The 21,796-nt window shown below is 35.7% G+C and overlaps 2 protein-coding genes across 3 annotated transcripts; both read left to right on the top strand.

Moving 5' to 3' along the window:
* Window positions 1–249: 249 nt before the first annotated feature.
* Window positions 250–2,663, top strand: LOC106431497 (polyadenylate-binding protein-interacting protein 8-like). Of its 2 annotated transcripts, XM_048760716.1 has the most exons (11): window positions 250–377; window positions 697–927; window positions 1,088–1,201; window positions 1,288–1,332; window positions 1,415–1,487; window positions 1,574–1,686; window positions 1,763–1,822; window positions 1,907–1,954; window positions 2,031–2,099; window positions 2,231–2,292; window positions 2,364–2,663. In XM_048760716.1, the coding sequence occupies exons 2-11, from the start codon at window positions 772–774 to the stop codon at window positions 2,422–2,424; spliced, it is 801 nt and encodes a 266-aa protein (XP_048616673.1). In that variant the 5' UTR covers window positions 250–377; window positions 697–771; the 3' UTR covers window positions 2,425–2,663. The 2 variants fall into 2 exon arrangements, with proteins under 2 accessions (XP_048616673.1, XP_013727755.1); XM_013872301.3 differs by having other exon boundaries at window positions 264–927.
* Window positions 2,664–14,928: 12,265 nt separating this feature from the next.
* LOC106443109 lies at window positions 14,929–20,694 on the top strand. Its single transcript, XM_048759702.1, has 4 exons — window positions 14,929–15,498; window positions 15,886–15,991; window positions 16,247–20,636; window positions 20,686–20,694. Exons 3-4 carry the CDS (start codon window positions 17,079–17,081, stop codon window positions 20,692–20,694), a joined length of 3,567 nt encoding a protein of 1,188 aa, XP_048615659.1. The 5' UTR covers window positions 14,929–15,498; window positions 15,886–15,991; window positions 16,247–17,078.
* Window positions 20,695–21,796: the final 1,102 nt, after the last annotated feature.

The following is a 21,796-nucleotide window of genomic DNA, read 5'->3' on the forward strand; positions in this document are numbered from 1 at the left end:
TAAAATACTAATTACTCATTACACACCTGATCACCAAAATTAATTTCTTCAACCTTGGTTAAAAAGTGGAGAATCCCATTGGATTTGAAAACATGGGAAATCAAAAATTTGGGTACTTGTGGAGTAACAATAAATTAGTGGGATATATCTGTAGTTATCCAAAGTCCTAGCCAACGAATAAAAAAAAAATTACAATTCCTGTTATTTAAATTTTATTATATAAAAAATAATAAATAAATAAAATTGTTCTCCGGAAAAGAAAGGGAAGCACTCTTGTGAGAGAAAGAGAGAGAGCTAGCGTCCATTTGAGAAAGAAAAAGGCCAAAACTAAGACCAAAACCCATCATTCCTTCGTCTTCTTCTCCATCCTCTCTCTCTCATGGAACATTAGATTCCAAATATTATATATCTACGATCAAGCATTATCATCTGCTTGGCTTACAATTCTGAAATGGATCTTCATTAACATTCTCATTTCTTGATTTTAAACAAAAAAAATTTGGGATAATTTATCATCTGAAATTCTGCATTTTTTTTTTGAAAAAAATCAAGAGAGAATAAAAAGTTGGAAGCTTTTGATTTCGTCCATCTTCTGTTTTTTTTTTTTTTGGGGGTGAATTGTGATATTTCATTGTTGATTTAATAATGGCTGAGGTTCACACTGATGTTGATTCTATCGTCACTGACGGAACTGAGAAGAGCCTGGTGACGGATTCTAAACCGGAACCGGAATCGGGCCTCAAACCCAAATCCGAACCGGATGTTGATCAAATGAAGAAGCTTGCGCTGAATCCTGAAGCTAAGGAGTTTGTCCCTTCTTACAAGAAGAAGAAGAGCAATCAGTCTCTGTCTTGTGACGATTTTGCGACCGCTAAGAAGAAGCAGTCTGGTGATGAGGACAACAAAAAGGATGGCAATTTCCGGAGGGTAACAAACTTTTTTTTTCTGTTTGATCTTGAAAAAGTTTGATTCTTTATCCTTTAAATGAATTTGATTGATTGTCTTTTTAAAGTGACGTTAGTTGTGTTCTTATGTTAGAAAGTCTCTAGCTTGGAGTTTCATTGATGTTTGGTTTTGTGGATTACAGAGAGGAAACAATTATAACCAAGGGAGGAAAGTGAGGCTAACTGGAAGAGCTTCCAAGGCTCAAAGAGAGGATAGTATCAGAAGAACAGTATATGTCTCTGACATTGATCAAAGTGTAAGTTACTTTAGTAAGTCTCTCTCTTCAGGTTTTCACAAACAAAAAAAAAAAATTCTATTTTTTATATTCTTCTTTCTGATTAGGTGACTGAGGAAGTCTTAGCTGGCTTGTTCAGCAGCTATGGACAAGTAAGTTGAAATCCACAAGCTTTATTGTTGTCATCCTTTTCTTTTGTATGTGGTTAAGTAACACTGCATTATTTTTCTAAAGGTTGTTGATTGTAGAATCTGTGGAGATCCACATTCAGTTCTTCGCTTTGCCTTTGTTGAGTTCTCTGATGACCGTATGTTAAAGCTGTCTGATTCTTTATCACAAACTTCAGGTTTTGATTTTACATTAGTTAGGAAGTTTTTTTCTGTTTTCAAACAGATGGTGCAAGGGCTGCTTTAAGTGTAGGTGGAACAATGATTGGTTATTACCCAGTTAGGGTCTTGCCTTCTAAAACTGCTATTCTTCCAGTCAATCCCACATTTCTCCCCAGGGTAATAAAACGAAGTAGATTTTACAGTTCTAGTTTTCAAAACTGAAACTTTTATGGCTATTTGTGTTTGTATTCAGTCAGAAGATGAGAGGGAGATGTGTTCAAGAACCATCTACTGCACTAATGTTGACAAGAATGTAAACACTTTGTCCCAGTTAATGTCTATCTTTCATTTTGTGTATAAGTTCTTGGTTTTAAGATTACTTGTTTTAAACTTGCAGGCCACTGAAGATGATGTCAAAATCTTCTTTGAGTCTGCCTGCGGTGAGGTTAGTCTAGAACCCGGAAACTACTACTACATGTTCTTTCTCTCTCAATGATAATAACACTTGTTCTGTTATACAGGTAACTCGCATAAGGCTTCTTGGTGACCAGTTGCATTATACTCGCATAGCTTTTGTAGAATTTGCCATGGTAAGCTCCCTCAGATTCTGTTGAAAACCACACTTCTTTTGTGTCTTGTTTCATTAGTGTTTTACAAGTAAAGGCTTATGATTCGTAGTTATACTGAATTTGTTTTTGTTTGCTTTGGGGATGAAATATAGGCAGAGAGTGCAGTTGGGGCGCTCAACTGCAGTGGAGTAGTCTTAGGATCTCAACCGATAAGGTAACATATTTTTTACTGAATATATGTAATAAACCTTTTATTGACTTTCAAAATTTGACATGTTCCTTCAGGGTAAGCCCTTCAAAGACACCAGTGAGACGAAGATTCAGCCGATCACCATCCACAAACTAGGAGAGAAACAGAACCCGAGTGGCTTTGTTGGTGCAGAAGAGTGGTGCAACATTTCGTTTTTTTTTCCTTTAGTAATTTTTTCTTTTATCTTTTACTTTCTCTAGAGCGGAGTTATATCTCCAGTTCTATTGTATCTGGAAACGAAAACAACGATGAACATGCTTCTTAAACTTGGGGTTCTTGTTCTGAGACTCATTTGAGTTTACACTATCTTTCTCAAATGGAATTTTTTTCGTTTTCGTTTTGTAATCTTTATCCGGAAAAAAGTTTCATGATCTCTTTGGAGTTGATTCTGAGCCAAGCTTCTTTGAACACTGATTTACTATTTTATTGTAAACTATGAGAATTAGTATATGGACTAGATCGTAACTTGCGCGTCCGCGGGGATGTTTGTTTTTCTATTTTATAAATAAATTTTTATTTGTATTAGTTATAATATATATTTTAAAATTTACCCGTTCAAATAATTATTTAATATGATATTTCTAAACACAATAATTTTATAGTTTATATTGAGTAATTTTATTTTATCATATAAACCATCAGTTGTATGATCTATATTTTTAGAATATGATCCGTATATCCGCACAAATGCATTTTTTTTTATGGATCAAAATTTTATGATAATATACAATAAAATTGTTGTTTATACTATTTTTATGGATTAAAATTTTATGATAATGTATAGTAAAATTGTTGTATATACTATATATTATGTATATATCTCTATAATATTATTTGAGAAGTTTCCTATGTGTCGCTCTTACGTAAATTTTCATGATGGTTGATTACACTTATACCCTTAATGAATTAAAAATATTACATTTAAAATAGTATTATTTATTTTTTATTTAGTTTCCTTTTTAAAATTTTCCAAAAAACATATACATATAATAAAAAAGAATTTTTTTATAAAGTTAAAAAAAACGAATTGAAAAACGAAAATATATGTATGTATAATATGATTTAATAAAAAAAGAAAAGTTCGCAAAATAGTAATATTACATTTAAAAATATTTTTAAATAACATAAAATATACTTTTGAAGTAATAAAATACTTTCTTTATAGAGAAATTCCCCAAAATACCATTTTTAAAGTACCACTTTTCATGTTTACACTAACCACTTTTATCCTCATCTTTAATGAATGGAAAAGACATTTATAACTCTTTGATTAACTTCGACAAAAAAAAAATATGGTTAACCGATCTAAACTTAAAACATCAACTTTAAACCATAAATCATCAACTGTAAACCCTAAACCATGAAACATCAACTCTAAACCCTAAACCCCGAAACATCAACTCTAAACCCTAAACCCTAAACCCTAAACCTTCTAATCTAAACCCCAAAACATCAACTCTAAACCCTAAACGTAAACCCTAAACCCTAATTCTAAACTTAAAACATCAACTTTAAACCCTAAATCATCAACTCTAAACCCTAAACCTTGAAACATAAACTCTAAACCTAAACCCTGAATCATCAACTCTAAACCCTAAACCCTAAACCTTCAAATCTAAACCATTAACGTAAATCATAAACACTAAACCCAATATTTTTCTGAAATTCGAACCCCAAACCCTAAAACCCTAAACCTTCAAATCTAAACCCTAAAACATCAACTCTAGGGTTTTAGGGTTTGGAGTTTAGGGTTTAGAGTTTAGGATTTAGAGTTGAAGCTTTAGGGTTTAGGGTTTAGAGTTGATATTTCAGGGTTTAGGGTTAATTTTTTAGGGTTTAAGGTTTAGAGTTTACTTTTTAGGGTTTAAGGTTTAGTGTTGATAGTTTAGGGTTTAGAGTTGAAGTTTAGGGTTTAGGGTTTAGAGTTAATGTTTTAGGGTTTAGAGTTAATGTTTTAGGGTTTAGATTTAAAGGTTTAGGGTTTAGGGTTTAGAGTTGCTGTTTCGGGGTTTAGGGTTTAGAGTTGATATTTCAGGGTTTGGAGTTTGTATTGAAAAAAAAATAAGGTTTAGGATTGATGGTTTAGGGTTTAGGGTTTAGGGTTCTTATTTCAAAAAGAAATATAGGGTTTAAGATTGATGGTTTAGGGTTTAGAGTTGAGTTTTAGGGTTTAGGGTTTGAATTTCGAAATAATATAATTCGAAAAAAATTTAAAAAATTATTTTAAATTTTTTTTAGATATTTTATTTATTTGAATATTTATTTATTATATATATATAGAACAACAGCATAAGAGCTTTTTACCACTTGGTGAATAATGTATTTTTGAAAATGTCCCTTTAGTGAAGGTAAAGATGAAAAGTGGTAGTATGAAAGTGGTAAACATAAAATTTCCCCTTTTATATATATATATATTTTTTTTTCTTAGATGAAAATTATAAATTTGTATGTAATGTGATTTCATTAAAAATAATTTACAATAATAATCTTGATGTTATAAAAAGAAATATTATTTCTCTTAAAATTTTTTTAAACAATACAAAAAAATTCAAAATAATAGAAATATTTTTATATATCTATCTATTTTCTTAGATGATTACATAAAATAATTAAGTAACATAAACAAATATATGTTTTATTGACGTAAAATAGTTTATAATTAGTATTATTGAAATGTTTTATTTATTTTTCATATATTTAGTTGACTATAATATATTTTAATTACAGAAAAATATCAATAATATTTTACTTATATAATATTATTTTCAAATACAATCACAATTTTCTTTACTGTTTATTTTTAAGAGATATTAAAAAAACTAAAAATAAATTTTAAAAATAAACATCGTTCGATCAAATAGTTACAAATAGTTCAATGAAGTAGATATATTATATTTTATCATTATCAAGGTAATTTTTCTTAATATTAAATTTTCTTTTAAATTTTATGTTTTTATGTTTGTGGAACTTAATAGAATAATAATTAAAATACCAAAGCAAATCTGAATTTTCATTTTTAAGATTATTTAAAATAAATTCCAGTTTCCAATCAATAAATCAAAGGCATAAAGTTATTTAGAATTTGTAAAATATTTTAATTATTGTAAATATTGATATGTGTTCATGAGCTTCCAAAAATGTATGAGTTACTTATGCATGTAACTTCCTATTGATCATCGCTTTATTTTCTAATATATTTTCCAAAAAACATCAACATATTTTTTTTTTTGTCATCAACAAACAGACTCATATATACTCTGCGAACCAAACCGGTAACTCCGCATCCATGTGAATGACGAAAGACGATTGTTTTCTGGCACATCGTGCTAGACTATCCGCCTTTTGATTTTCCGTCCGGGGTACATGAATGATCGTTGATCTAGTAAAACGTGTTTTCAGTAGCTTTATGTCGTGCAGGTAACTCTCAAACGCCAGACATTCCTCTGGTTCCGAAACCATCTTCACCAATTGAGAACAATCCGTAGCAAAAGTAACCTGAAACTGATGTAAATTCCTCATACATTCCATTGCCCATATCAAAGCTTCCATCTCTGCATGAAGAGGTGAAAGACATGCCCTAGTATTCCTTGCACCCATCAATCCCTGAAAGCCCTCGAGTATGCTATACCATACTTGACCTGAATAAGGTTCTTTATCTTTCCAGGAACCATCTATAAAACACCAACGACCAACCCTCGGTTGCCGATTCAAAACCTCATTCTTTGGTGGAGCTTGCTTAGTCTCAATCACCTGGGCCTCAGCCCAAAGTGTTGATTCAGTTTCTGCAAGCGTAAGTGTATCTTTTGAGTCAATATCCAAATTACTAAAGACCTTGTTATTCCTTCCTTTCCAAATATACCATAGTATCCACGCAAAATGATGATCTTCCATCTTCGGGAGTACCGTCCATAAAAGATGATCCATATTTGTAAATAGTGAACTTGTGGGAAATTAGACTGGGTTAGACGGTATCTTTGACAAAGCCCAAACTTGACGCGCAGGAGGGCACTCAAAATACACATGGTTTATTGATTCCTCCCCAGCTCCACATCTAATACAACAAATATCTCCATTCAATCCTCTTGCTTGCAGATTCTTCTTAACAGCTATACATCCTGATACCATTTGCCATAAAAAATGCTTAAGCTTTGGAGGACATCTCACCTCCAAACAGAAAGCTTTTAGAGTATCCACTGTGGGACCATAACAAGCTTGTGGTTTTGCCTTGTCCGGATAGACCCGTTCTAGTTGATATCCTGTTTTAACCGAATATTTTTCATTATTTGTGAAATGCCATCCATTCCTATCCACCAATTGAGTCTTACTCAAAGGAATACTTTCAATAATTTGAGCGTCCTGGGGATCCACCAAATCCCGGATTACTTGCGACTTCCAAGTTCGTGAAATTGGATCTATCAAAGAGTCCACTGTGAGGTCCTGATAAGTGTCATGTTGATTTTTGTTTGCTGGTCTCGGGCGAGTGGTTGGGATGCCATGGATCACTACATACAGAGATAGAGGACCCCGTTCCCACCATTTTGATTAGTCCTTTGCTAACCAGAGATCTAGCAGATACAATACTCCTCCAACCGTACGGCGGAGAGTATGAACGAATCAGTTCTAGGGGTGAGGCATTCCTATAGTACCGTCCTTTAAAAACTCTAGCAAAAAGAGTTGAAGGCTTCTCTATCAGCCTCCACAATTTCTTTCCAAGCATAACCGTATTGAAATCTGTTATGTCCTTAAAGCCTAGACCTCCTTCGTCCTTGTTTGTACATACTTTGTCTCATGACTTCCAGTGCATACCCCTTGTATTTCTCCATGGGCTCCACCAAAATTTTGATACCACACTCGTCAATTTTTTCACCGTTGCTTTTGGTAGCCGATAAACAGACATCACATGGTTAGGCAAAGCCGTGACTACTGATTTAATGATAACTTCCTTTCCACCTTTGGAAAAAACTTAAACGTCCATTCATTCACCATATTATTCAAACGGTCCTGGACAAAACCAAAAACATGTATCTTGGATCCCCCATGACTCTCCGGCAGACCCATATATGATCTCATCCCTCCTAAATATCCATAGGATTTCTCTCAATTCCTGTCTAGTGGACTCCTCAATCTTATGTCCAAATTGAATCGAGGATTTCTGAAAATTAATCAATTGGCCCAAGACCACCTCATATTCCTTCAGAATCCTAAGAATAGTATGACATTCTTCCTTCTGTGCCTTACAGAAAAAGAGACTATCATCTGCGAACAACAGATGAGAGATTGAAGGACAAGCTCTTGCCACTTTCATTCCCGTGAAATGATTTCCTCTTTCAGCCTTCTTAATATTAGCAATCAAAGACTCAGTACACATAATAAATAGATAAGGGGATAAGAGATCCCCCTGCCGTAAACCTCTTTGAGGAACTATATGTCTACGGGGCTGCCCATTTAGCAAAACATGATATTGAACCGATGATATACATTCCATAATTAATTTAACCCAATGCGGATCAAAACCCATCCTGAGAAGTAGCGCTTGAATAAAACCCCACTCCACCCAATCATACGATTTGCTCATATCCATCTTGATCGCCATATATTTACTTTGGCAAGCCTTATTAGTCCGCAGTCCATGAAACATTTCCTGAGCAATAAGAATATTATCTGAAATCAACCTTCCTGGTACAAATGCTGATTGTGTCTCCGATATTAACCGTGGGAGGCATAATTTCAACCGCTGACATAAAACCTTCGAAATAATCTTGTACCCTACATTGCACAAGCTAATTGGCCTCAACTCGGACATCCTTGTAGGCCTTTCCGTCTTTGGGATCATACAGATATTGGTAATATTTAGCCTTGAATCCATGTCTCATGCGATCAAAAAATTATTCACCATCGCAACCAAATCATTTTTGATGATATACCATGCATGTTGGAAAAAAAGTGCCGTCATTCCATCCGGTCCTGGGGCTTTTTACCGGATGCATCAGGAACAAAGCCTGACGAACCTCCTCCTCCGTTGCTGGCCTCAGCAGCCCATTATTCATCTGTGGAGTAATAGACGTAATTATTTCCTCTAGAAAATTGTCAAAGTCTGAAGGAGAAGTAGTAGTAAACAAATCTTCGAAGTAGTCCACCACCACCTTTTCTACACCATTTTCTTCCGTTATCCAATTACCAGTTTCATCGTGAAGACCCACAATCCTATTTCGAACCCGTCTTTGTTTTGTTAAAGCATGATAGAATTTAGTATTTAGGTCTCCACATGAATACCACGTATTCTGACTTTTTTGGTGCCAATACTCCTCCTCATCCTTATAAGCCTCTTGCAACTTCCTAGATACTTCCAAAATCTCCTCTTGCGTTCTATTATTATCCGATTGGACCTCTTCCAGTGCTTTTTTGAGCCCCTGAATTTTGTCCTTTCCATAAGGGGGGTTATTTTTTCGCCATGCTGCAATTTCATGTCGAGAATTACTAATCTTTGAAACAACATCCCCTGTTCGTCCTTCATTATTTTCCAGCCAGCCTGAAGCAATCGATTCCATGAGGCCATCCTGTCCAATCCATCGTTTATCAAACCTAAACTGCCTTCGTCTACGGTAGACTTTATCTTCCAAAAAAGTGACCACTGGCCGATAGTCAGACGCAACCCTCCCTAGGTACTCCGTATAAGAACAGGGAAAAAGCGTGTGCCAATCTTCATTCGCTAGAGCCCGATCTAGCCGACATCTGATCGTTACTGCCCCCTTTCCTTTTCCCCTTCTCCCTTGCCATGAAAAAGTGTTTCCCCGAGCTGGAAACTCCAACAAACCACAGTTTCTAATCATATCATTGAAGGGGACAAAAGAACTTGCGCTTCTTGGAGAACCTCCATTTTTTCATGATTTCCGGTAATCTCGTTTAAATCTCTAATAATGAACCAAGGGTCTTTTCTCGATAACCCATACCTCGTCAACCGTTCCTATACCTGTTCCCTCAATTTTTCCACCGGTTCCCCATACACAAATGTAAAATAAACTTTTTTCCCAAGTGTCACTGCCTCTACATCAATCATCCTATTACTCGAATAAAGAATATGAACCTAGTATTCATTATTGTAAAAAAGCGCTAACCCCCCCCCCCCTCACTCCGTCCATTAGGATCCACTGTCACCAAGAAATCATATCCCACATGTGATTGAAACTTTTGTACAAATTCAAAATCCTGCTTAGTTTCTGATAAAGATAAAAAATCCGGTTTATGTTTATGCCAAATTTCCCGAAGATAACTCATTGTCCAATGACTTCCCATTCCTCGACAATTCCAACTTAGGATCTTCATAAAATTACAATTTGATCATGCTCCCAAGAGCTAGAAAATGGGGCTTGAAGATACCCAACCATTTTAAACAAATTAAATTCCAAAAACTCCCATCCAAAAGAGAGTACCCAATACTCCTGAACCAATCCAAAAACCAGTACCCAATGGTCTTGAACCAATTTTAAAAAATTGTCCCACCACCGCGATACGCGACTACGTCGGGGCCCACTACCCCAACATCTTGTATCGATATATTGACTATACCACCATTTCCATTTTCTCCAGTACACAGACCCTTGTATCAGCTCCACAAATACAATAAGAAAAACAAAACGTATTATTAAAAGCCATAGATTATAATCCTAGCAGCTGTCGATACAATAAGACAGATCATATTAACCCAACACCAAAATAAATACCACAACTTGATAGTTCGTGACCAAACACCAAGTCCCTCCCGCCAGCCATCACGATCCATATGCATATAGATAAACAAAGTAGACTTGCGAGGCATACCATTCGATACTAACACCATCACCCCAACCAAGAAGTATACCATTCGATACCAAGCCAACCATAATAATCACCACGGATCCAACTACAACTAAGCACCTCAGATGAACATTTAAAAACAAATAAGTGTAGTGTCTCATACCAATTCCAACGCCAAGAATCCAAAACACCATAAATATTCCAATACATCACCATATCATGATTGCTAACATGAAGATATGCCAGAAACAAAAGGCCAAAACAAAGCCAAGAAGCCTCAACAGTACTACAAAATGATATGCTCACAGAGCTTATTGAAAACCCAAAAATAAAAACACCAAAGTTGACCAAACATTCCCACCAAAATTCTTCAAAGCCGATGATATCCATAAACGATATATATGGTTTTGAAGAGCTAGGTTTAGGGTTTGATGGACCCTTTTCCTCTGTCTGTTTCACACCTTCTCCGTGTCGATTACCTGCCGTTGCTTGAATGCGTTTGTGTGGTGAGAGTACAGCCTGAACGAACCTCTTTTTTGATGTTCCCTCCGCCAAAGTCGTATTCTTGAATAACACCTTGCGTGAACAATTCTTTTTCTCCTCATTACCAATGGCAATTCCCATATCACCTGCATCCCCTAGGTAATTGATAACCTCCTTGGTCTCGTCCAAAACCTCCTGTAAATTATCAGGTTCCTCAACTTCTCCATCAGTGAGGTTCTGGAACTCATCATCACCACTAATAACCTTTTCATTGCCCTCTACATCAATCCTAGTTTCATCAAGGTCCATTACATCCTCCTCTACACTATGATTCCCATTTCCGACCATATCATTAGCCAACCCTAAATCATTCTCAGGGCCTAGAGATACCTTCAGATTCGATTCGCCTTGCCTCGCTTTCCTGGACTTTCCAGATCTCCATAAAATCCTTCGAGAATCCATAAGCTCCTTTCGCTTCCATCCTCCACTGAAACCGTCGTGAAGATGAAGATTTACTCTCCGATGTAAAAGTGAAAAAAAAAAAAACATCAACATATAATTTGATAAATTATGAAAATACATACGCATTTAAATTGATTTGATTTGACTTAATTATAATAAAAAATAATTATACTTCGAAAAAATATATGTAACTCAATAATATACTCACAACATGAGTCACTCGACTAATCCAACTTATATCTAAAATCATAAATTTAAGGAAAAATTTCATGTTTACCACTTTCATTGTACCACTTTTCATCTTTACCACCACTAAAAATATATTTTCAAAAATACATTTTTCATTAAGTGGCAAAATACTCTTATACCCTTGTTCTCTATATATATAATAAATCATTATTTAAATAAATAAAAAATAAAATAAAAATAAATATTAACTAACTATTTCAATTTAGTTATTTTGTAAAAAATATATATATGCATGAGATTTTAGAATATTATCGTTATATTAATTTATGTAATTTGGAATTAGACAATTTAGTTAATTTTTTTTTATTTCATTCCAAGCCCAATATATCTTAAGTTATACACAATCTTCCTAAAATATATTTACATATCTAAGACAACAACCACGTAAATGCAAATAAGAAATTAATCAAAATTTTAATATATAATAAAAAATATTACATTTGACTTCACATATGCAATCTAATTTACCTAAATGATACCTAAATCGACTGTAAAAACAACAAAACCGATTAGATATAACATATATAAAATCATATGTATAATTAAATTAATATAAATGATGCATAGAAATGATAAATTAATTCAAAATTAAAAGTAAATAGCAATCAATTATTATAGCATATTTACGTTATAAATATTTATACCCACGGAAAAATCACCTAGTGGAATTAGTAAAATAGTTACCGTATAATGTATGTATTTAATTATGAAATTTATATATGGAATTAATTATTTTTCCAAACAAAAATATATAAAATAAATAAATAAAACAAAGAATACAAAAACCAAGCTTTATTAAGATTGTTTGCCAAAAAAATTTAGTTAGAATTTGATTTTGGAAATACATTAATTAAAGAGGAAAATACAAAAAAATCATAAAAGGTAAGTTAATTAATAACTTATGCCGTTGTAAATAAGTTGAAAAATTAAGAGGTACTTTATTTTTATACTTCTCTTTTAATAGTATACTAGGCGCGGGTGTATTTTTTAAAAAAATATGATTCTATTTATTTTTTATGGGAGAAATTATATGTTTACCACTTTCATGCTACCACTTTTCATTTTTACCACCACTAAAGGGATATTTTCAAAAATACCTTCTTCGTTAAGTGGCAAAATACTCTTATACCCTTGTTTTTTGTATATATAATAAATAAATATATAAATAAATAAAAATATGAAAAAATAAAAAATATTTTTTAATTTTTTTTTCGAATTATACTATTTCGAAATTCAAACCCTAAACCCTAAAACTCAACTCTAAACCCTAAAACTCAACTCTAAACCCTAAACCATCAATCCTAAACCCTATTTTTTTTTAAAATACGAACCCTAAACCCTGAAATATCAACTCTAAACCCTAAACCCCGAAACATCAACTCTAAACCCTAAAACTTAAACCTTCAACTCTAAACCCTAAAACCTTGAACCTTCAAATTTAAACCCTAAACTTCAACTCTAAACACTAAACCTTTAACTCTAAACCCTAAAACCCTGAACCTTCAAATCTAAACCCTAAACTTCAACTTTAAACTGTAAACCATCAACACTAAACCCTAAACTATCAACACTAAACCCTAAACCCTGAAAAGTAAACTCTAAACTCTAAACCTTATAAAATTAACCCTAAACCCTAAAACATAAACTCTAAACCCTAACCCTAAACCTTCAACTCTAAACCCTAAATCCTAAACCCTAAACCCTAAACCGTAAAACCCTATAGTTGATGTTTTAGGGTTCCGATTTGAAGGTTTAGGGTTTTAGGGTTTAGGGTTTACGTTTAGGGTTTAAAGTTGATGTTTTAAGGTTTAGATTTGAAGGTTTAGGGTTTTAGGGTTTAGGGTTCGAATTTCAGAAAAATATAGGGTTTAGGGTTTACGTTTAGGGTTTAGCATTGATGTTTTAGGGTTTAGATTTGATGATTTAGGGTTTAGGGTTTAAAGTTGATGTTCCGGGGTTTAGGGTTTAGAGTTGATATTTCATGGTTTAGGGTTTAGAGTTTATGATTTAGGGTTTAGAGTTGATGTTTTAAGTTTAGATTTAGGGTTTAGGGTTTACGTTTAGGGTTTAGAGTTGATGTTTTAGGGTTTAGATTTGAAGGTTTAGGGTTTAGAGTTGATGTTTCAGGGTTTAGGGTTTAGAGCTGATGTTTCTTGGTTTAGAGTTTAATATTGATGATTTAGGGTTTAGAATTGATGTTTTATGTTTAGATTAGTCAAGCATATATTTTTTTTTTTGTTAAAGTTAATCAAAGGGTTATAAATGTCTTTTACCCTTTATTAAAGATGAGGGTAAAAATGATTAGTGTAAACATAAAAAGTGGTACTTTAAAAATAGTATTTTTGGCAATTTCCCTTTTTTATGTCACAATTTTGTGTTGGGCAAAAAACTCGAATTCGAAGAACCGAACTGATCCCAATCCGAATAAGTAGTACCAAATCCGAACCGAAATTGATTAAATATCCGAATTATTCAAAATTTTAGTATTTGAAGAACTGAAACCTAATCCGATCTGAACTGAAGTATTTTGGGTATCCAAAATAGATTTATATACTTATATATATTAATTATTTTAAGATTTAATATATATAAAAACATCCAGAATATATATGATACTTTTAAGTTCGTTTAAATACTTGAAAATATATACAAATAATCAAACGTAAATATCTAAAATAGTTAAAATATACTCAAAACTCCAAAAATACTTAAATAATTATTAATTTTCTATCCAAATATTTAAACCAAACCAATTTATATGTTAAGTTAGGTACTTTGACATATGTTATTCAAATTTATATGTAATATATTCTACTGTTTACAGATTTTTTTTAAAAATTAAAGCATATAATAAATTTTAAAAATTTTAAAATAATTTAAATTGGTTATCCAAATCCGAATTGAATCCTCAAAGATCTGAACCGAACACGAAATCCCAAACAGACCCGAAAACGAACCTGAACGCCCACCCTTAATCACTATTATATATCTTATAAGTGTCGTTACAAAAATATGTTTTATCATATATTTAATTGTATTTTATACGTACCTTCAAATAAGTAATCTTATAATTAATAATATTTTATACGTACAATCATATAAATAATCACATATATTATATTTTTAAATTTCAATGTGAAATATAAAACCATAATTTTAGTTGGTATTTGAAATTGAGCTTTGTATTGTGTTTTTCTTATATATATTGAAAACATTTTTATAATGGTTATTGGAAACTATGTTAGTAAAAATCAAATTTTGAATATATGTATATTTTTGAATGAATTTTTGATATAAATCAATTTTAAATTAGTATTTTGATTTGAATATTTATATCAAGTAACTTAAATCTATTACTTTTTAGTATAATGTAGTAGACTTCCAAATTTTTTAATAACATAAATCTATATTTTTTTTTTTAAACTTACTGCTATCCATATTTCTAATCATAGCTATTTTTTTTAAGTGTTATCTATGTGGCCTAGATACATGATTTTACTATCTTATGCGAATCTAGTCCCGATATGATCCTAGGTGTAGGATGTTCAAGTCTTACGGGTCATGCGGGTCAGAAGACTACACCTATCCACATGACCCACTAGGATCATAATTTCATACCCAAACTCCGATCCGCATGATCCGCGGATTTGGGAATCTATTTTATTGCGGTTCTCCAGTTCAAGTCTTACGGGTCATGCTGCTGGTATTTCTTTGGAGTCAAAAAATGAGTTGTGACCCGCAGCGGGCGGGTCTTGCGGGGCGGATCCGCCCAGGACCACTAACGATCAGGGTGCTTCACGATCAAAAGTATACATCCTTTTCGTGGGGTACAAAATGTTCAGAGCATCTTTACCGCGGGTTCTTATGGGTTTTTTTGGGTAATTAGTAACTAAAAAAAAATAGATATTAAAGCAAGAAACGGTTCTTAATGAGGAGAAACAAGATAAGTATTTTGTCGTAAACGCCGACGATGAGCGAAACCGAAGCAACCGGCGTACCCGATGATTCCGCTCCAGCGACTTCACTCTCCGCCGATGCGACGGAGCATACACCGATCGGAGTGATTGAATCGGTGGAGGAAGCCGTAGGAGGAGCAGAGAAATGGGTGGATGATCATTCGTCTCCACGTCGTTTCAAGCTTCCCTCAAATAGCTCAAGTTTTATGTTTTCGCTCACTTTCTGGTAAGTAACAGCGTTTTTCTATTCAATTAGTATCACTTCTTCAAATAGATCTGATTTCATTTTGTTAATCTTTTGGATTTGGGTTTTATTAGTTCACACATCTTTCCCTTGCCAAAACAATCGCATCAGATTCATATTTTTATTAAACTCATGTTGTTTCTTCGGACATTAAAAACTATGTTTGTGTCTGATTTCAGATTTTAGTTGCAGAGTTTTATTTTTAATGTGATTATGTCTGCTCTTTCTAGCTTCGAGCTTAATATTACCATCTCACAAGTTCTCTCTATAACTCTTCTTACGTTGACGTATACTCTTTGACTTGGGTATCTCTACTTGCACTCATTTGTGGACTAGATCTGAATCAAATCTCGTTGTCGTGTGATGCAGCTAATAAATAACCTTGGAGACTGAGGTTTCCACTGGATCATATTGTTCCTGGTGACCTTAACCGGACTCAGGACATGGCTAACCGAACAGACAACTCCAATCCCTGGTTAGATCCTGAGCTCATTGCTTGATTTATGTTGTTAAGTTGATGACAGTATATATAAGTAGATTACTTGCTCTGTTTGCAGTTCGAATGGTAAAAAGCTGAATGATGGAATGAAACTCATTATAGCAACATTCGTTTCAACTAATAGCAACATTCAAAAATTCTTGTTAAGTTGATCACAGTATATATGGGTTTTGATACTTGCATCATTTTTATTTGCCTGAGTTCCTACTGAGTTGTTGTTGTTGATCACAGTATACATGGGCTTCCTCTTGATACTCAACGGTTTACAACGCGAGTGATTGGTGTTGCTCTGTTTCATGTTACATGTTCTTCTTTTGTTGTTTTTGTTATTGATTATGGTGTGTCATTACTTTCATTGTGAAGATATACCAAAGCTTATTCTCATTGATGTGTTGTTTTATCATAATTTTTTTTGTAAGAACCCTTAAATAAGAAACTTGCAATGGAGGACATAAAAGTTGAAAGTTCTTAACTAAGTCTCTTAACCAAATTTACTACTTAAATAATATTAAAAATTAATTAAGAGATCCTTGACTAGGGGTCTCTAGGACAATGATGCTATCACGGACTGGTTTGAAAATACGAAAGAAGCAACGTCATTTTCCGATTTAGCACTACTGCAAATCTGTAACGGACTCAAAACCCTCGATCAATCGCCTGTGACAGGACACATCACTACCGGTTTTAACGATTTTCGTTTGGTTTTAGTTTTATCATTATCAAGTTAGTTTATGATTCCTATTACTTTTATGATAAGGATTAGCTTCAGCCTTATCTTTGTTTTAGCTATACTATATATGTAGTTCTTACGATAGCCAAGAACAACACAATTCAATAAACTATTTTCCTATCTTACTTATCTCTCAAGTTATCTAGCAAGAGCTTTACTCAAGCTTCGCTTACGAACACGTAACGTCTAAGAAGATCTTTCTTCCCAACGATCATCTTTTAGGTTTGTGTATCCCCATTCTTCGAATCCACAAGTAGGGTTTCTAGTTCGGGAATCTATCCTCCTATTACCGTCTCAGTGGTATCAGAGCAATCAATACCTTAGGACCAAGCTATGGACACCAGACAAACCACCATGTTAAACGAGATGAACAAACAAATTGAAGATTTGCGTGCTTCACAAACTCAACAAAGTGAAGAGATACGCAAAGAACTCGGGGGAGAAATCTCGGCTCTCAAAGAGACATTAGAAAAATATTTTGCTAACTCCCAACCCTTTAATCAACGCGAAGGGAAACAACATGAAGAACAAACATCATCTGATCTTACCGCAGCAGGAACAGAGCACCGACGAGAACCACTAGACCGACTAGCAACAGAACAGAGCGCAACTAAAGATCAACGAAACCAGAACCAACACCAAAATATCCCCAATAGCTTGTCAACATGGCTAACAAAAATTGGATTCCCAATGTTTGATGGTTCTGAACTCCGAGAATGGATTTATCGTTGCGAGCAATTCTTCTCTATTGATAGCACCCCACCAGAACTGAAGGTTCGTCTCGCCTCTCTCCATATGACAGGCAAAGCTCTACAATGGCACCATGCATATATGGCCAACCGTTATAACATGTTTCCATTATGGCCGGAATATGTTCCTGCAATATCAGAGCGCTTCAGTGAGCTTTTCGACGACCCATTATCAGAGTTAGTAAGCTTAAAACAAGGAAACGACTCTATTGACGTTTACCTCGACAAGTTCGATTGTGCTAGTACAAGAATCACACTTGCTCTAGGTCATGCTTTGAGCATCTTCTTGACAAACATGAATCAACATCTTGCTCTTCACGTCCGCCAATTCAACGTCACAACCGTACCAGCAGCAGCACGGATAGCAAAACTCCACGAGTTATCTCTGTCACACGCTCCAACAAAAACGCAGCGATCAACATTCAACTCATCTCAACGATCAAACTTCACTCCAAACAAGAACCAATACAACATCACACCACCGACTGCAACTACCACCACGGGGAATCAAAACAATAAACCACTCATCCCTAACGCACCGCAGAAACGTGTTTCTTTCGAAGAGATGCAGGAACGAAAGCGTAAAGGTCTGTGTATGTATTGCGAGGAACCCTTCACCCCTGGTCATCAGCTTAAGCATCGGCGCTCTGAGTTCTTACTTTTAGAAGGTGATCCAACAGAGTTTGATGACGAAATCGCTTTGGAGGAGCAAATACGCGAGACAACTATCGAAGATCAAGACGATAAGGTCCCCACTATTTCCGTACACGCCCTCAACGGCTGCCCGACATTCAACTGTATGCGCCTAATGGGTCAATACGGGAAGCGGAAACTACATATACTAATCGACCCTGGCAGTACACATAACTTCCTCGATTTGCAGATCGCCAAAGGTCTAGGATGTTCTTTGACACCAATCAAACCAATGTCCGTCGTCGCAGCTAGTGGTGATTTGATCACAAAGTATAAATGCAGCTCTTTCATATGGAAGATGCAGGGCTACGAATTCACTACTGAAACAAGAACATTACCATTGGGATGTAGTGATCTGGTATTGGGAGTTCAATGGCTCTCCACTTTGGGCCCTATTCTCTGGGATTTTCTGAACTTACGGATGGAATTCACTTTCAAAGGACTGAAACATGTTCTCCGAGGAACAACACCAAACATCTCTAAGGTCATCACTGGAAGCAGCCTAAACAAAATAATATTGCAGGATCCACAACTAGCCCTACTCCACTTAAGAGAAGTCAATGATACAATACTTCCTCAACAACCACTTACACCCGATGCCATCTTCTACCACATAGAAGCCAGCGACCCACAACTTGATGAGAACGGCTCATTAAAACAACTACTCGACTCCTATACGGACGTCTTTGACGAGCCATCATCTCTTCCTCCATACCGAGAAGGTTTCAACCACAAGATACCACTCGAAACAGGAGCTAACCCCGTCAATCTACGACCATACAGATACTCATCATTACAGAAAGACTCAATTGACACAATGATTCGAGAGATGCTAACTCAAGGAATCATTCAATATAGTTCCAGCCCGTATGCATCCCCTGTGGTTCTTGTAAAGAAGAAAGATGGTTCATGGCGACTATGCGTGGACTACAGAGGTTTAAACAAGCAGACGATCAAAGACAAATATCCTATACCCCTACTGGAAGACCTCTTAGACGAGTTGGGTGGTGCCAAATTCTTCTCAAAACTGGATTTACGCGCAGGTTTCCATCAGTTACGTATGTCACCTGAGGACGTGTATAAAACGGCATTTAAGACCCACTCTGGTCACTATGAATACCTCGTTATGCCATTTGGTCTTACCAATGCTCCATGCACCTTCCAAGGCTTGATGAATCACGTCTTTGAACCAGTTCTTCGAAAGTTCCTACTTGTCTTCTTCGATGATATTTTAATATATAGCAACACATGGGAGGATCACCTTTTGCATCTGGATATGGTCTTCGAAATCTTGCGTCACCATCAGCTCTACCTTAAACGTTCTAAGTGTACCTTTGGAGCTACAAAGATCGAATATCTCGGTCACTTCATCTCTGCAACCGGCGTAAGTACCGACCCAGCCAAGATAAAAGCAGTCGAAGGTTGGCCTATTCCTCGTAACCAAAAGCAGATACGCAGCTTCTTAGGACTTGCAAATTATTACAAGTGCTTTATACAAAGCTATAGTATAATCGCACGCCCACTTACTCTGCTACTCCGAAAAGATGGCTTCTCTTGGTGCCCCGAGGCAAATACGGCTTTCCAGGCTCTCAAAACAGCCTTAATGACAGCACCTGTCCTCGCTCTGCCTGACTTCTCTAAGCCATTTGTGGTCGAAACAGACGCATCTCAGACCGGTATAGGTGCAATGCTTATGCAAGACAACCATCCAATATGCTACATCAGCAGAGCACTAGGGCCTCGACACCAGAACCTCTCAGTTTACGAAAAAGAACTTCTTGCAGTGGTCCATGCAGTCCAAACATGGAATGCTTACTTGGCTCATAACATGTTTATCATTCGAACCGATCAAAGGAGCCTCAAATTTTTATTGGAGCAGAAGATCACTACACCATTTCAACACATGTGGCTATCAAAATTGATGGGTTACACGTTTGAAATTCACTACAAACAGGGCAAAGAAAACGTCGCAGCAGACGCACTATCCCGCGTTTCTGGTTCTCAGCTGCTTCAACTTACGTTATCTCAGATCCATCATGGGTTCTATGAGGAATTGAAAGCCTTGTGGGAAACTGATCCAGTTCTTAAAAAGATCATCGCAGAGCTGCAGGTAAACAAGTCTCTTCACCCAGCATACTCATTCATAAACGGCGAGTTACGTCGCAGGGGAAAACTTGTAGTAGGCAATGATCAATCAGTCAAGCTCCACATTTTTAATTGGCTCCACGACTCAGCAATAGGAGGACACTCAGGCCGCGACTCAACTTTGCAACGCATCAAAACATTGTTCTTTTGGCCTAAGATGAGTTCAGAAACTCAACATTATGTTCGTAACTGCCATACCTGCCAGAAGAATAAGTATGATTTAGCTGCCAAGCCTGGTCTTCTTCAGCCTCTTCCGGTCCCTGCAGGTGTTTGGGAATCAGTCAGCCTCGATTTCATAGAAAAGGTCTCCCACCCTCTGCTGGAAAACATTGTATCCTTGTGGTCATTGATAGGCTCAGTAAAAACGCCCACTTCATGGCATTATCACACCCGTATACGGCTACGGACGTTGCGAAATTATACATGGATCATGTATTTCGACTACATGGAATGCCTAAGGACATTACCAGTGATCGTGACCCAACTTTCTTGAGCGATGTGTGGAGAGAAATGTTTCGAGTTCATGGCGTCGATCTCAACTTCTCTACAGCCTATCACCCTCAATCTGATGGCCAAACAGAGGTTACTAATAAGACTCTGGAAACGTACCTACGGTGTATGGTGTCTGATTCTCCACGCTCTTGGAGTTCCTGGCTTCCCCTTGCAGAATGGTGGTACAACACAACATACCACTCGGCCATTCATAGTACACCTTTTGAAATCATTTACGGACAACCACCTCCAATTCACATGCCTTACTTACCTGGTGAAAGTTCTTCCCTAGCTGTTGACAGGTCGCTTCAGAAGCGAGAAGCAGTCATTGATATGATGAAATTTCACCTCCTTCGGGCTCAAAACAGAATGACACAATATGCGGATTCTAGACGTTCTGATCGTGAATTTACAGTTGGAGATTATGTTTACTTGAAGCTTCAGCCGTATCGCCAACACTCTCTCAAAGGGCGACACATGCCTCATAAGCTCTCACCTCGTTACTACGGCCCTTTTCGCATACAAGATCGTGTTGGTTCGCGAGCTTACAAGCTTGAGCTTCCTTCGACTTCTTCAATCCATAACGTGTTTCACGTAAGTCAGCTCAAGTTGTGCCCTAACCCACCAAGCTCGGCTCCTACGCTGCCTCAATACCTCAATGACGTGGGGATAGACAAGGAACCCGAACTTATTTTGGAGAAGAAAATGGTCAATCGGCAAAACAGACCAGTCACTAAACTTCTTGTCCAATGGAAGGGTTCAACTCCTCAGCAAGCAACATGGGAGTTCTATCAAGATTTCATTGCCAAATTTCCTGATTTTCATCCTTGAGGCCAAGAATGTTCTGAAGGAGGGAGTATTGTGACAGGACACGTCACTACCGGTTTTAACGATTTTCGTTTGGTTTTAGTTTTATCATTATCAAGTTAGTTTATGATTCCTATTACTTTTATGATAAGGATTAGCTTCAGC

The sequence above is a fragment of the Brassica napus genome, chromosome C6, assembly GCF_020379485.1.
Source record: "Brassica napus cultivar Da-Ae chromosome C6, Da-Ae, whole genome shotgun sequence".
In the NCBI taxonomy this organism is placed as follows: domain Eukaryota; kingdom Viridiplantae; phylum Streptophyta; class Magnoliopsida; order Brassicales; family Brassicaceae; genus Brassica; species Brassica napus.